General features: G+C 53.9%; 1 protein-coding gene across 1 annotated transcript; it reads right to left on the reverse strand.

Annotated features, from left to right (window-relative positions):
* Positions 1-3,061: 3,061 nt before the first annotated feature.
* On the reverse strand, positions 3,062-11,851 carry PDXP (pyridoxal phosphatase). Its single transcript, XM_003905514.4, has 2 exons — positions 10,603-11,851; positions 3,062-4,420 (listed from the first exon to the last, which is right to left on the reverse strand). Exons 1-2 carry the CDS (start codon positions 11,324-11,326, stop codon positions 4,104-4,106), a joined length of 1,041 nt encoding a protein of 346 aa, XP_003905563.2. The 5' UTR covers positions 11,327-11,851; the 3' UTR covers positions 3,062-4,103.
* Positions 11,852-14,248: the final 2,397 nt, after the last annotated feature.

Consider the following 14,248-nt stretch of genomic DNA (forward strand, 5'->3'; position numbering starts at 1 on the left):
AGGATCACATGAGCCCAGCAGTTAGAGGCTGCAATGAGCCGTGACTGCGCCACTACAGCCTAGACTCAGCAACAGAGTGAGACCATCTCTAAAACAATAACAAAAAGTAAACACATATAAAGAACAATTAAGCAAACTAAGCAAATATTAACAACTGGTAAATCTAGGTGAAGGATGTAGCGGTATTCATCATGTCATTCTTGCACCTTTTCTATTAATTTGAAACTTTTCTAAATTACAAGTTGGGGAAAAGCAAACCCAGTAAGTTCTTGCAGTCTTTCTGCTCTGCTACCTGCAGCAGGGTCACCTGAGTCAAATGCTCAGCCATACCTCCTGATCACAGAATGGCTGCAATGGCTCCCAGCACCACACCCCAAGCCAGGAGAAGTGACTTCCTCCTCTATGTCCTTTAAAAATAAGGCAAACAGCTGGGTGCGGTGGCTCACAACTGTAATCCCAGCACTTTGGGAGGCCGAGGCGGGTGCATTGCCTGAGTTTGAGACCAGCCTAGGCAACACAGTGAAACCCAGTCTCTATTAAAATGCCAAAAAATTAGCCGGGCGTGGCAGTGTGTGCCTGTAGTCCCAACTACTCAGGAGGCTGAGACAGGAGAATCGCTTGAAACCAGGAGGCAGAGGTTGCAGTGAGCCAAGATTGCACCACTGCACTCCAGCCTGGGTGACAGAGAGGCTGTCTCAAAAAACAAAACAAAACAAAAAGGTGAGGCAAGGCAAACATTCCAGACCTCTCTTCCTGTTTCATTGGTCAGAAGAGTAGCCAATCGCTGACCCTGAGGAATCAAATTACTGAGATTGGTTTACACTCAAGCTTTAAACTCAAGACTCAGTGTTTAGAGGCCGGGCAAGATGGCTCATGCCTATAATCCCAGCATTTTGGGAGGCTGAGGTGGGCAAACACTTGAGGTCAGGAATTTGAGACCAGCCTAACCAACATGGTGAAACCCCACCTCTACTCAAAATTAGCCAGACCTGGTGGCATTAGCCGGGTGTGGTGGCAGGTGCCTGTCATCCCAGTTACTCGGGAGGCTGAGGCAGGAAAATCCTTGAACCTGGGAGGCGGAGGTTGCAGTGAGCCAAGATCGCGCCACTGCACTCTAGCCTGGGTGACGGAGCGAGAACCTATGCAAAAACAAAACACAAAACAAATTCAGTGCTTAGGTGGGGTGTGGCTCACGCCTGTAATCCCAGCACTTTGGGAGGCTGAGGCAAGACTGTGTAGAGACAACCATTTCCTTACTGGTGGAGGGTGAAGGGGAAGGCGGGGAGGGTCACATGGCCCAATAGCTGTGTCCCATCCAGATGGGCTATGACCCAAGCCAGGCCATGAGAATCTGTCCTAGGATGTTGGCTGGGGAGATGGCGAGACAGAACTGAGGATACACCTGGAGGGTGCTAGACCACCTCAGGGAGCAGACCAAAACCCCCTATGCCTTAGCCACGTTGAACTGAGTTTTTTGTTGTTGTTGTTGTTTGCTTTTTTTTGAGACGGAGTCTTGCTTTGCTGCCCAGCCTGGAGTACAGCTGCGTGATCTCAGTTCACTGCAACTTCAAGTGATTCTCCTGCCTCCCGAGTAGCTGGGACTACAGGCACAAGCCACCACCACCACGCCTGGCTAATTTTTGATTTTTTTTTTTTTTCTGAGATGTTGTCTTACTCTGTCACCCAGGCTGGAGTGCAGTGGCACAATCTCGGCTTACTGCAACTTCTGCCTCCCAGGTTCAAGCAGTTCTCCTGCCTCAGCCTCCCGAGTAGCTGGGATTACAGGCTCCCGCCACCATACCCAACTAAGTTTTGTTTTCAGTACAGATGGAATTTAACCATGTTGGCCAGGCTGGTCTTGAACTCCTGAACTCATGATCCGCCTGCCTGGGGCTCCCAAAGTGTTGGGATTACAGGCCTGAGCCACTGTGCCTGGCCTGTTTGTTTTGGTTTTTGAGACGGAATCTCGCTCTGTCGCCCAGGCTGGAGTGCAGTGGCGCGATCTTGGCTCACCGCCACCTCCACCTCCCGGGATCAAGCGATTCTCTGCCTCAGCCTCCCGAGTACCTAGGATTACAAGCGCCTGCCAGCATGGCCAACTAATTTTTCTATTTTTAGTAGAGACAGGGTTTCACCATCTCGGCCAGGCTGGTCTTGAACTCCTGATCTTGTGATTCACCCGCCTCAGCCTCCCAAAGCACTGGGATTACAGGTGTGAGCCACTGTGTCTGGCTGAACTGAGTTTCTGAAACAAACACAAGTCTCCACGACTGCACTACATTTGCTCCTACTTCACGAAGCATCTGGGCTCTGTCAAACACACCCTCTTCTCAAGAATCATACTGGAGAGGATTTCCCAGACCCTGAAGTCCCACCGTCACTTCACAAATGAGACCAAAGCTGAGCTTGTGCAGCACCCACCGCACCTCCCCACGCAGCTCTCAGCTTCTCTGGGCCTTTCCAGGCTGCCCCTGGACCCCCGCTAGCTCATGGCTGGGCACCTACTCTGCATTAGGCCCCAGGGATGCAGCAACGAGGGAGACACACAGCCTCTGCCTGGAGGAGCTCGGGACCAGCGGGGGAGACTGTCACTGGCAGCATCCCAGGTGTGGGGATGTCTCAAAGAGCATCTCCCCTGAGCTCCCTGAGGTTGAGACCTCATCCTCCGCCCTCCTGTCTCCCTTCTCAGTGTCTCCAGAGAGGGGGCTACAGCTTCCTACAGTCAGCCAATGCATGTTCAAATCCTGCATAAGGCGAGCACAGCGTCCAGCTGTTCACCCTTGGTAAGTTAACATCATATTTCTGATCCCCCATTTCCTGCTGTAAAGGAATGAGTAATTCAAACATGCTGGGTTTTCCAAAGCACTGAAGTCAGTCGGTACACCAAGACTCAGCGACATATAAAGTGCTCTTGACTCAAAGTATCGCTACACGCAGAAGACACTCAGGAACGGGAATGGGTCATTTCATGCAGGGAACAATGTGGCAGGCCAGCTCCAGGGAGAGCAGGCTCCAGCAGGGGGTCCTCCTCCCTCCCCAAACATGGACTCGAACACAGGTGAACACTCCCACGCGCACTTTATTAAGTACGGAAGGACAGGTCACAACAGGGGTGGAGGTGGCGGGGAAGGCCCAGCCCCCACCCACCGTCACTGGCACACATAAATTAAATAAATAGCTGAGAGTGGGCACGGGAGAGAGGTGGTACTGCAAACACTGACTGCACAGGGAGACATGAAAGCCCCCTTTGAGCTGTGGCCATCAACACTGTACGGGTACCATGACCAGGAAAGGGTGGGGCTTGGCCACAGAAGCCCCAGAGCATCACAGTCTTTGTAGAGGAGGGGTGTCTTCAGGACATGGACCACTGTTATTTACGGACTGAAACCTGGACCCCTGGCTGGTCCCGTGAGACCCAGATTATCAAGGGGCCACTGTCTCTTAGGCTTCTGGATTGTTCTACTGAGGATCTAAAAGACCACTGGGTCACTATCACTTGGGGTCCTGACGGGTCCACCCAGGGACCTAGGACATGCGAGGGTCATCGTCACTTAGGCTTCCGATTGGTCCACTCGGGCTCCAGGACGAAAAGGGTCACTGTTACTTAGGAACCTAAACTGGTACCCCACAGGACCCAACATCGATGAGGTCACTATCACTTAGCCTTTGCCGGCACTCAGGACAATAAGGATTGTGGTTCCCTAGACCTCTGGTTGACGAGGACCCAAAGGCCAGGACCTGAGGGGCAGAGAGAGCTCTAGAAGACCCAGGGAAGGGGGAGAAGACTAAGTGCTCAGGGCTAGAGGAAATCTTCAGCGGGCACCAGGGCCCAGATTTCAAGGAGGGGAGGTGACAGGGCAGGAAATAAGTCCACCTGGCTGGGTCAGGCCAAGATGAATCTGTAGGAGACCAGCTTCTGGGGCAGCAAAGAGTGCCCAGCCACTGCTGGGAGGGGGTTGCAAGGGTCCCTCAAACCTTCCCCAGGTCCCAGCCCCACCCCGGTGCAGAACTGGGCCAAGGAGCCGGTGGTGTGTAACACGGCTCGTGACCTACAGCATCAGAGCGTGGGGAGGGGCGGGCCTGTGGCTGCAGGTGCAGTGGGCTCAGTCCTCCAAGCCCTCTGTCAAGTCTGCGACGCTCTCCACATAGTAATGGGGCACGAAGTCATGCTGGCCAGCCGCCAGGTAGGCCTGGGCCTCTTCTAGGCGGGAGACTCCTGTGAGTGTGAGCACGGTGGTCATGCCGCAGCGGTGGCCGAACAGGATGTCGGTCTCCAGGCGGTCACCCACCATAAGTGTGCGTGCGGGGTCGATGCTGAAGTTCTCTGTGATGCACTCGAACATGTAGGGGCTGGGCTTGCCCACCACCAGGGCCTGGCGTCCCGAGGCCGTCTCCACCGCAGCGGCCAGGCTCCCGGTGCCTGTAGGGAGATGGAGACGCAGTCAGCAGGCGGACGGCAGGGACAGTGTCAGGCCCTGAAACTGGAAGTCCAGGGAGGCAGACTGTGCTGGGGTCAAATCAGCTGCTGACACGAGCCAGAAAGCCCACTTCCGAGTCTTATTTAGTGGCTAAGGGTAGAGAGGGCAACCAGATGCCGGCATCTGGACTCCATCTCCACCGTTCTTGACAGGCTAGCTATCCTCTTTGTGCTTTGATTTTCCCATATCTAATACGGGGATGTCTACGGCACTTATCTCATGTGAGTATTGTGAGGACGGGTGGAGCTACTGCAGGTAAACAGGGCCTGGCTCGGTCAGTCCTGCCTGAGGTTCGCGATTTCACCCTGGCAGCTGTGGGCCTTTGGGCAAACCACTCGACCACCCCGAGTTTCTCCAGACTCCTGCAAAAGCGGAATCCAAGCAAGGCCTACCTCCAAAGGGGCGCTGGGCATCACAGGGGCAAGTGATTTGTAAATGGAGCAGCACTTAACAAATAGCAGTTGTGGTTACTGCTGCAAGAAGTCACGCGGCTGGCGTCAGAAACTGGCACAGTCCCTTCGGAACACAGCGGGGCACAGAAATGTTCGCACCTCTGACCCAGTCCGCCTCCCCCGGGAAAGTGATCACAAGAAGAGAATTCCAACTGGAGACAGAAAGCTGCAGGCTGGAAGATGTCTGGGGCTACAGTAACTGATAAGTCAAACTGTGGAACACGCCCAAGTGTCCAACAATAGGAGGACTGTATAGAACTAAAGGACAGTCCTGTCTCCCAGCCCAGTACCATCCTGCCTCACACAAAAAGTCCACTGTGCCTGTCCCACAGACATGTCTTTGTGCCAGAACATTCTGCCTTCATGCTAATGGCCCTGAACAAATGATGATAATCACCATTTACTAAGCACATTCTAAACCGCCTGGCCTGTGCTGGGTGTTTATGGAAGCCCATTTTACAGATGAGAATGCCAAGGCTCAGGGACATTAAGTAACTTGCCCAGGGTTGTACAGCTTTGTAAGTGGCAGCAAAAGGATTTGCATTTGCGTGGGTCCAACCCAGCTCTGACCTGGGAGTACAAATTGTTTCCCTTGCAGGAATTTTATGAGCTGGGCGTTAAAGGAAGGTACTATTTTTTTTTTTGAGACAGAGTCTTGCTCTGTCGCCCAGACTGGAGTGCAGTGGCACGATCTTGGCTCACTGCAAGCTCTGCCTCCCGGGCTGACGCCATTCTCCTGCCTCAGCTTCCTGAGTAGCTGGGACTACAGGCACCCACCACCACGCCCAGCTAATTTTTTGTATTTTTAGTAGAGACAGGGTTTCACCGTGGTCTCGATCTCCTGACCTCGTGATCTGCCCGCCTCCGCCTCCCAAAGTGCTGGGATTACAGGCGTGAGCCACTGCGCCCAGCCAAAGGAAGGTACTATTAAAAGTCAACTTATGGCTGGGTACAGAGGCCCATGCCTGTAATCCCAGCACTTTGGGAAGCACAGGTGGGAGGACTGCTTGAGCCCAGGAGTTCAAGACCAGTCTGGGTAACATAGGGAGATCCCACTCCTACTTAAATAAATATACATATATATTTAAAAAATAAAAAAAAAAAGAAAAAAGAAAAGTTGGCTGGGCGCCGTGGCTCACGCCTGTAATCCCAGGACTTTGGGAGTCTGAGGGGGGTGGATCATCTGAGGTCAGGAGTTTAAGACCAGCCTGGCAAACATGGTAAAACCCAGCCTCTACTAAAAACACAAAAATCAGCCAGGTGCGGTGGCACATGCCTGTAATCCCAACTATTCGGGAGGCTGGGGCAGGAGAATCACTTAAGCCCGGGAGGCGGAGGCTGCAGAGAGCTGAGACCGCACCACTGCAGCATTCCAGTCCGGGCGACAGAGCAAGGGCGCCGACTCAAAAAAAAAAAAAAAAAAAAAAAAAAAAGTCAACTTATTCCAGGCACAGCTGCATTTAAAATAAACAAACAAATAAAAGGCCCAGCCTGCACCATGAAACCCCGTCTCTACAAAGAATAAAAAAAATTATTGGCCTTTGTAACACCGACCTCCAGTCCAGGGCACTCTTCATTGCTGTCATCTTGCGAATTTGGCCCTGCAGGGGAGGCGGGAGCAAAAGGAGGCCCCTCCACTGTGGAGGGTTCGAGTCAGACAAGATAAGGTGGCAGCAGAGGCTACTTGGCAGTGGTCAGTGTGTGTGGACAGATTAATAGCCCAATCAGTAGACTGGGGCCGTGGACAGATCTCTGTCACTGCCTCTCTGCTGGCCACTGACCTGGACAGTCATTGATATTAAATCCTGGGGATACAGGATGGTACTGAGTGAAGAGAAGTAGACACAGGATTATAGTGGGGTGCAGGGGTATACACCTGTAGTCCCAGCTACGCAGGAGGCTGAGGCAGGAAGAGAGCCTGAGCCCAAGAGTTTGAGGTTAAAGTGAGCTGTGATCATGTCACTGCACTTCAGCCTGGGTAACAGAGCGAGACCCTGTCTAAAAAAAAGTCAGCTTACAAATTTACAACTAAATGATAATGCTTTTTATATTTATTTATTTATTTAGAGATGGAGTCTCGCTCTGTTGCCCAGGCTGGAGTGCAATGGAGCGATCTCAGCTCACAGCAACCTATACCTCCTGGGTTCAAGCCATTCTCTTGCCTCAGCCTCCCGAGTAGTTGGGATTACAGGCGCGTGTCACCACACCGGGCTAATTTTTGTATATTTAGTGGAGACAGGGTTTCACCATGTTGGCCAGGATGGTCTCGAACTCCTGACCTCAAATGATCCGCCCGCCTTGGCCTCCCAAAGTGCTGGGATTACAGGCGTGAGCCACTGCGCCCGGCCTAAATGATAATGTTTAAAACAAACGTTAATAAGTTCTCAAAACTCATCACTTCTTAGTTATTGAACCACACTAGCCTCTGCTCGTTTTGCTCTTGAAGTTCCACCATACCTGTGATGGTGGAAATCTGTAAGAAGGTGTGTGCTACTGCCTTCAGGGAAGGTAGTCCCAACCCTACCTTCAAGGACTGACTTCACGTTGGTAGCTCAAGATCGGTTGTATTGGGAGTATTTACACCACAGAAGCCAGCACACGGTATAATCATGGCTTTCCCTGCTATTCCACATTTCTCAGTGCGCCACTGGTCTGACCCCAAATGCTCTGGGCCTCCTATCTCCCTTCCCATAGCCGACAACACTCCACTCAATTAAGCCAAAGGCAAAGATGAGGAAGGGGAACAAAGGGGAAAACAGGTGGGGAGAGCAAGAATCCTCAGCCCTGCTGCCCCCAGATGAGGAAGAGGAACTTCCCAGGGTCATAAGATCAAGGCCGAGGTGGGCCAGAACTCATGCTTTCACGCTGGCCCAGGGCAACACCCCTGGGAGTTCTCCCCTCATCTGACATCTTGTGACCTGCCTGTTTTAAGAACTTGGTAGAGAATAAAAATTAGCCGGGCGTGGTGGTGAGCGCCTGTAATCCCAGCCACTGGGGAGGCTGAGGTAGGAGAATCGCTTGAACCTGGGAGGCAGAGGTTGCAGTGAGCCGAGATGGCGCCACTGCACTCCAGCCTGGGCGACAGAGTGAAACTATGTCCCAAAAAAACAAACACAAAAAACAAAAAACAAAAAAACAAAAAAGAGAGAATAAAAGCCATGTGCTCCGCTGGTGAGCAATTCCTTCTGGGATGGAAAGGGCTTTCACTGAGTCATCCCAAAATGTTCTTTTGAGCTCAAGAATGGCCCCAACTCTGTCCTTCCCCACCAGGATGGAGTTGATCACCTTTGGGCCCTGTGTCTCACTTCCTTCATTCAGCTAATACTCACTAAGGCCCAACTACATGCTAGACACAGGATACAGAGCAGTCAACATTACAAAGATCCTGACCCCAGGGAGCCAGCCTCCTAGCAGGGGCATCTGGGCCTCTCTCAGGCCGACATCTCTCAGGCCACCATCATTCCACTCCCCTCCACTCTAATCCACGGCTCTGCATGTTATGCTGATGACGTATTCCTAAGAGAGCAGGCCTTTCTATTTGTCAGCTCAAGTGGCTGCCATGTGGTGACAAGATAAACACACAATTTCGGAGGTCCCTGGGGCGGGGGAGGAGGAATTGGGGGTCAGATATTTGCATTATTTCAGACATAAGCATCATGAGGGCTTTTAATACTGTCACGTCACACCACACCACACCACACCGTTTGAAAGCTGCATCGTTAAGTTGTGCACAAACATGATTGCAGAGCCGTGTTTGTTAAGCCTCTGCCTCCCCCTCTAGGCTGTGGGAGTGACAGCAGGATGGGTGGGCACAGCCGGGTGGCTACTGAGACCACAGGGGTCTGGATTCCACAGAGGCCTGCAAGGCAGGCATGGGCAGGGCCTGGTTTCTCCCTAGCTCCTTGACAACCAGCCTTCCTGTGCCCTGGAGAACCTCTTAACCCACAGCCTTAACCTGAGCCTTGAGGCCTCCTGGGAAAAACTTTTCATAGCATGGCCTAAGGCAGGCAAGAGCTGCTGCAGCTGAGAGCCCCAACCAGAGAGCCCTCAACACAGATTTATGGGGAAACTGAGGCTGAGGTGGGCCCACATACCAAGTAGGTGTGCAGCACAGCCAGGAGAGGCCAAGGACTACGGAATCCCTCTCTGCCATGCCATAACACTGGGTTTACATCTCCTGGTGTATTATCACTCTGCTCCGCATCATGCCTCCTCCAGGGAGTCTTCCCAGATGCCCCTGGCACTAGGCCCTGCTCACCACCCCACCATAATCCTGTGTTTATTTCTCTTCACTCAATACCATCCTGTACCCCCAGGATTTAATATCAATGACTACATGGGTCAGTGGCCAGCAGAGAGGGAGTGACAGAGATCTGTCCACGGCCCCAGTCTACTAACTGGGCTATTAACCTGTCCACACACACTGACCACTGCCAATTAGCCTCTGCTGCCACCTGATCTTGTCTAACTCAATCCCTCCACAATGGAGGGGCCTCTTTTTGCTTCTGTCTCCCCTGGAAGGCTGAACTAGCAAGATGACAGCAGTTAAGAGTGCCCTGGACTGGAGGTCTGTGTCACAAAGCCCAAATTCAGGTTCCGGCGCTCTATCACTCTGCCAGTGAATTGCTGGCAGATTTCTGCCCCACCCATCATTGGGGTGGGGTTGGAGGGGAAGTCTGGGAGGACTGTCCCTATGTGTGAGGGCTGAAACACCAATTACCAGAGGCAGGATGGAGGCAGGTGTGTGGGGACACAGGAGGTGGAGGGGCTCACTATATACGTTCTTGGGCAGCTCACTTCCCTTCTCTTAGCCTCAGTTTCTTTCCTCTTCTTTTACAGACAAGGTCTCACTATGTTGCCCATGCTGAAGTACAGTCGCTTTTCACAGATGCAATGATAGCACACTACAGCCTTGACTTCCTAGGCTCAAGCAATCCTCCCCCGCCTCAGCCTCTTAGGTAGCTGGGACTACAGGCCGTTGCCACTGCATCCGGCTGCCTCAGTCTCTTTGAGAAATGGGACAATAACTCCCATCTCCAGAGCAATCTGGAAACCAAAGAAGAACACACGCCAAGCTGTTTCATTAAGTTCTCTGTAACATGGTGGACTCTGGCTACAACTTACATCATCTGAACACCTACTACGTGCCAGGCACCCACCCTGATCACCATCACCGGGCACGGTGAGCGCTGCCATTTTTCACCCAGGCAGAGATGCTTGCAGGTTATGTAACTGAACACGATTACACAGCTGTGGAGCTGGAGATGGACCTGGAACTGAGGTCAAACTCCACCGCCTTTGCTCTCCACACACCTGCCTACACCCTACCTCTGGGAATGGAGTTTCAACCCTCACAACGAGGGACAATCCTCCCAGGCTTCCTCTCCAACCCCAGAGCGATGGTGGGTGGGGCAGAATTCCGCCCAACTCCCTGAGTTACAATGGGCCTCAGTTTCCTCATCTGTCCAACAGGGACCACACTCTGCCCCTCACAGGATGGCGGCTACAGGTATCATCCCCCTACACCCACCAAAGCACCCTGGGCCTCCCTCGCACCCTCCTGTTCCCCACCTGCCACCTGGAGACGCCTCTTCCCCGCCCCTCACCCTTAGGCGTGGAGGCGAATGCGCAAATCGCCTCCATCTCAGTTTCCCCGCCATTCCTGAGCTCACCAGGGGTCCGGCTGCCGTCGCTCAGCGGGTGCCATGGGTCACGGTCGGTGGCCACGAGCAGGCACTCGGGGTCGCGCAGGTGCGCGCACGCCTCGCTCAGCCTGGCGAAGGAGAAGTGCTCGTCGTAGCCCACGAGCACGGCGCGCACGCGCGGGGCCGCGCCGTCCCCCGCGCTCGGGTCGTCACCCGGGTCCCCAGCCAGGCTCAGCCCCGCGGCGCGCAGCTCGGCGCGCAGCCCCTCGCCGCCCAGCACGAACACGGCGCCCGGCGCGCCCGGAGGCCCGGGCAGGCGCTGGCGCAGCAAGCGCGCGGCGCACAGCGCGGAGCTGAAGAGCTGCTCGGCGCGCAGCCCCCCGAAGCCGAGGCGCGCGAAGCGGAGGGCCAGCTCGGGCCGCGCGCGCCGGCTGTTGTTGCTCACAAACAGAGCCGCCTTGCCGGCCCGCGCCAGCCGCTCCAGCAGCTCCGGGGCGCCCGGCACGGCGCGCTCGCCGTTCCACAGCACCCCGTCACAGTCGAACAGGACCCCCTGCGCCCGGCCCAGCACGTCGCGCAGGGCCGCTCCGCGCAGCCTCTCGCAGCGCGCCATGCAGCCGGCTGGCCGCCGGCCTCCCGCGCCGCGCTCTCTCCGCGGGCACAGCGCGCTCGTCCTGGCACGTTCTCCGCAGCCGCCAATTGGCGCGCTGGAAGGACCGGGGGCGGGGCGAAGGCGTGGCCTGCGGCCCATGGGGGCGATAGTCTGGGAGAGAACCTAGGCCGCGAGCGAACGGAACTTGGAGAAAGGGGCGGAATCGTGGCCAACAACGAGGGGAAGGAACCAATGAAGAGCTAGCCTGATCCCTCTCCCCGTCCCTGGTTCTGCTGGGCCAGTCGCCACCGAGTTTCAACGCGGACTACACTCTTACGGGATGGGAGACTGACGCTCTTCTTAATCAATAAGAATCTACAAACAGAAAACGCGAAGCGAAGGCTCCGCGCCTCCAGCCAATCAGAAGCTTAGGCGAGCTGGTTGCTAGGAGAAAAGCAGATGCTAAATGAACTGCCTTTGGGTCAAATCTCATGCCCTCTGAATCGTGGACGCTACAGTTCTGAGCGAAGTCCCAAGAAACGTGTGGGTATGATGGGGTAAGGGGCACATGGTGTCTTCTTGGGTGCTGGAGTCCTCGGTCTAGACCAGTAGTTCTTCACACTGCGTTAGAGTCCCCTGGAAACTTATTTTCAGATATCATTTACATATAGTAAAATGCATAGATTTTTTTTTTTTTTTTTTTTGAGACGGAGTCTGCTCTGTCGCCCAGGCTGGAGTGCAGTGGCCGGATCTCAGCTCACTGCAAGCTCCACCTCCCGGGTTTACGCCATTCTCCTGCCTCAGCCTCCCGAGTAGCTGGGACTACAGGCGCCCGCCACCTCGCCCGGCTAGTTTTTTGTATTTTTTTTTAGTAGAGACGGGGTTTCACCGTGTTAGCCAGGATGGTCTCGATCTCCTGACCTCGTGATCCGCCCGTCTCGGCCTCCCAAAGTGCTGGGATTACAGGCTTGAGCCACCGCGCCCGGCCACGCATAGATCTTAAATGTACAGTTCAATGTCTTTTGACAAATGCTTTTAAAATCACCGATGTGTAGCAGGACAGATTCTCGTGTAACTGTTTTGGGTGAGGACTGGGTATTTTTTGGTTGGTTGGTTGAATTACAGGGATTCTGCTGTGAGGCTAGGGTAGGGAAGCACTGGGCTAGAGGCAGGCGGGCTGTCACCGGACTACGCCCTGGGAAGGCAGGAGGCAGAGTGGCCGTGGCCAATTGCCCAGGATAGTGATGGGGTGACCCAGGTTGGCTGGGTCCCTATCTTAGGGAGGGGGCCTTGTGATCTGGAGGCAACTACAGGTCTTGGGACCTTTGAGGAGCCACTGGTCTGCAGTGTGGGGATGAATGAATTATGAGCTGTGGTGTCATGGTTTTGAAGTTGTTTGCCAATTTCAGAGAAGGCTGTGACCCCCAGGAACAACTGGAGCTCCAAAGACTTGGGAAAAACCGTGCCTTGTAACCCAACCTTTGAAGCTCAACTACCTCCTACTCCCCAAGTGCGCTAAGCCTTTTGCTCCTGACCTTTACATAGGTAGTCTCCTTGGCCTGAATGTTCCTTTTTCCTTTAAAAATTTCACCTTCAGGCTTGGGCTCGGTGGCTCACGCCTGTAATCCCAGCACTTTGGGAGGCTGAGATGGGCGGACCACGAGGTCAGGAGATCAGGGCCATCCTGGCTATGGTGAAACCCCGTCTCTACTAAAAATACAAAAAAAAAAAAAAAAATTAGCCGGGCATGGTGGTGGGCGCCTGTAATCCCAGCTACCCGGGAGACTGAGGCAGGAGAATCGCTTGAAGCCGGGAGGCGGAGCTTGCAGTGAGCTGAGATCGCACACTACACTCCAGCCTGGGCGACAGAGTCAGACTCTGTCTCAAAAAAGATAAAAAATAAATAATAAAATAAATAAATAAATAAAATTCACCTTCAGGTCAGCTCCTGAAAGACTTCCCTTAAAAATCACCTCCTCGGCCAGGCGCGGTGGCTCAAGCCTGTAATCCCAGCACTTTGGGAGGCTGAGACGGGCGGATCACAAGGTCAGCAGATTGAGACCATCCTGGTTAACACGGTGAAACCCCGTCTCTACTAAAAAATACAAAAAACTAGCCGGGCGAGGTGGCAGGCGCCTGTAGTCCCAGCTACTTGGGAGGCTGAGCTGGGAGAATGCGGCGTAAACCGGAGGCCGAGGCTTGCAGTGAGCTGAGATCCGGCCACTGCACTCCAGCCTGAGCAGCAGGCTAGACTCCGTCTCAAAAAAAAAAAAAAAAAAAATCACCCCTCCTCGGCCGGTAGCAGTTCCATAGCCTATAATCCCAGCTTTGGGAGGCCCGAGGCAGGCGGATCCTGAGTCAGAATCAGAGACCATCCTGGCTAACCCAGTGAAACCCCGTCTCTACTAAAAATACAAAAATTAGCCCGGGTGTGGTGGCGGGCGCCTGTAGTCCCAGCTGCAGGCTGGGGCAGGAGAATGGGCGGGAACCCGGGAGGCCCGGAGCTTGCAGTGAGCGAGGTCATCACTGCACGCCAGCCTAGGCTGACAGAAGCGAGACTCCGTCTCAAAAAAAAAAAAAAAAAAAAAAAAATCCCACCTCCTCAGGAAGGCTTCCTTAACCACCCACCCCATACACCTGAGTCTAGGTTATATGGCCACCCCTAACTTGGCTAATATGGGCTCCCAATACAATGACACTTGATTTTGTTTTTGAGACCGGGTCTTACGCTGTCACCCAGGCTGGAGTGCAGTGGCATGATCACTGCTCACTGAAGCCTCGAACTCCTGGCTCAAGCGATCCTCGTGCCTCAGCCCTCCTAGTTGCTGAGACTACAGGCACATGCCACTATGCCCAGTTAATTTTTAAAATTTGTTTTGTAGAGACAGGGTCTCACTATGTTGCCCAGGCTGGTCTAGAACTCCTGGGCTCAAGCGATCCTCCTGCCTGGGGCTCCCAAAGTGTTGGGATTACAGGCATGAGCCACTGTGCCTGGCCAGACACTTGATTCTAATGGTCACTTCTGCCTGTCTGTTCGGGAACTCTTTGGGTACAGAGTTAAGTCTGGGAGCTAGCTCAGGG

The sequence above is a fragment of the Papio anubis genome, chromosome 16, assembly GCF_008728515.1.
Source record: "Papio anubis isolate 15944 chromosome 16, Panubis1.0, whole genome shotgun sequence".
Classification (NCBI taxonomy): Eukaryota; Metazoa; Chordata; class Mammalia; order Primates; family Cercopithecidae; genus Papio; species Papio anubis.

Bases quoted from the DNA above. Each gene is read 5' to 3' on its own strand.
- PDXP (XM_003905514.4), bottom strand. From the start codon at position 11,326: ATGGGCCGCAGGCCACGCCTTCGCCCCGCCCCCGGTCCTTCCAGCGCG. The intron at 4,421-10,602 runs GTGAGCTCAGGA...ATCTCCCTACAG, and splicing joins CGACGGCAGCCGGACCCCTG to GCACCGGGAGCCTGGCCGCT.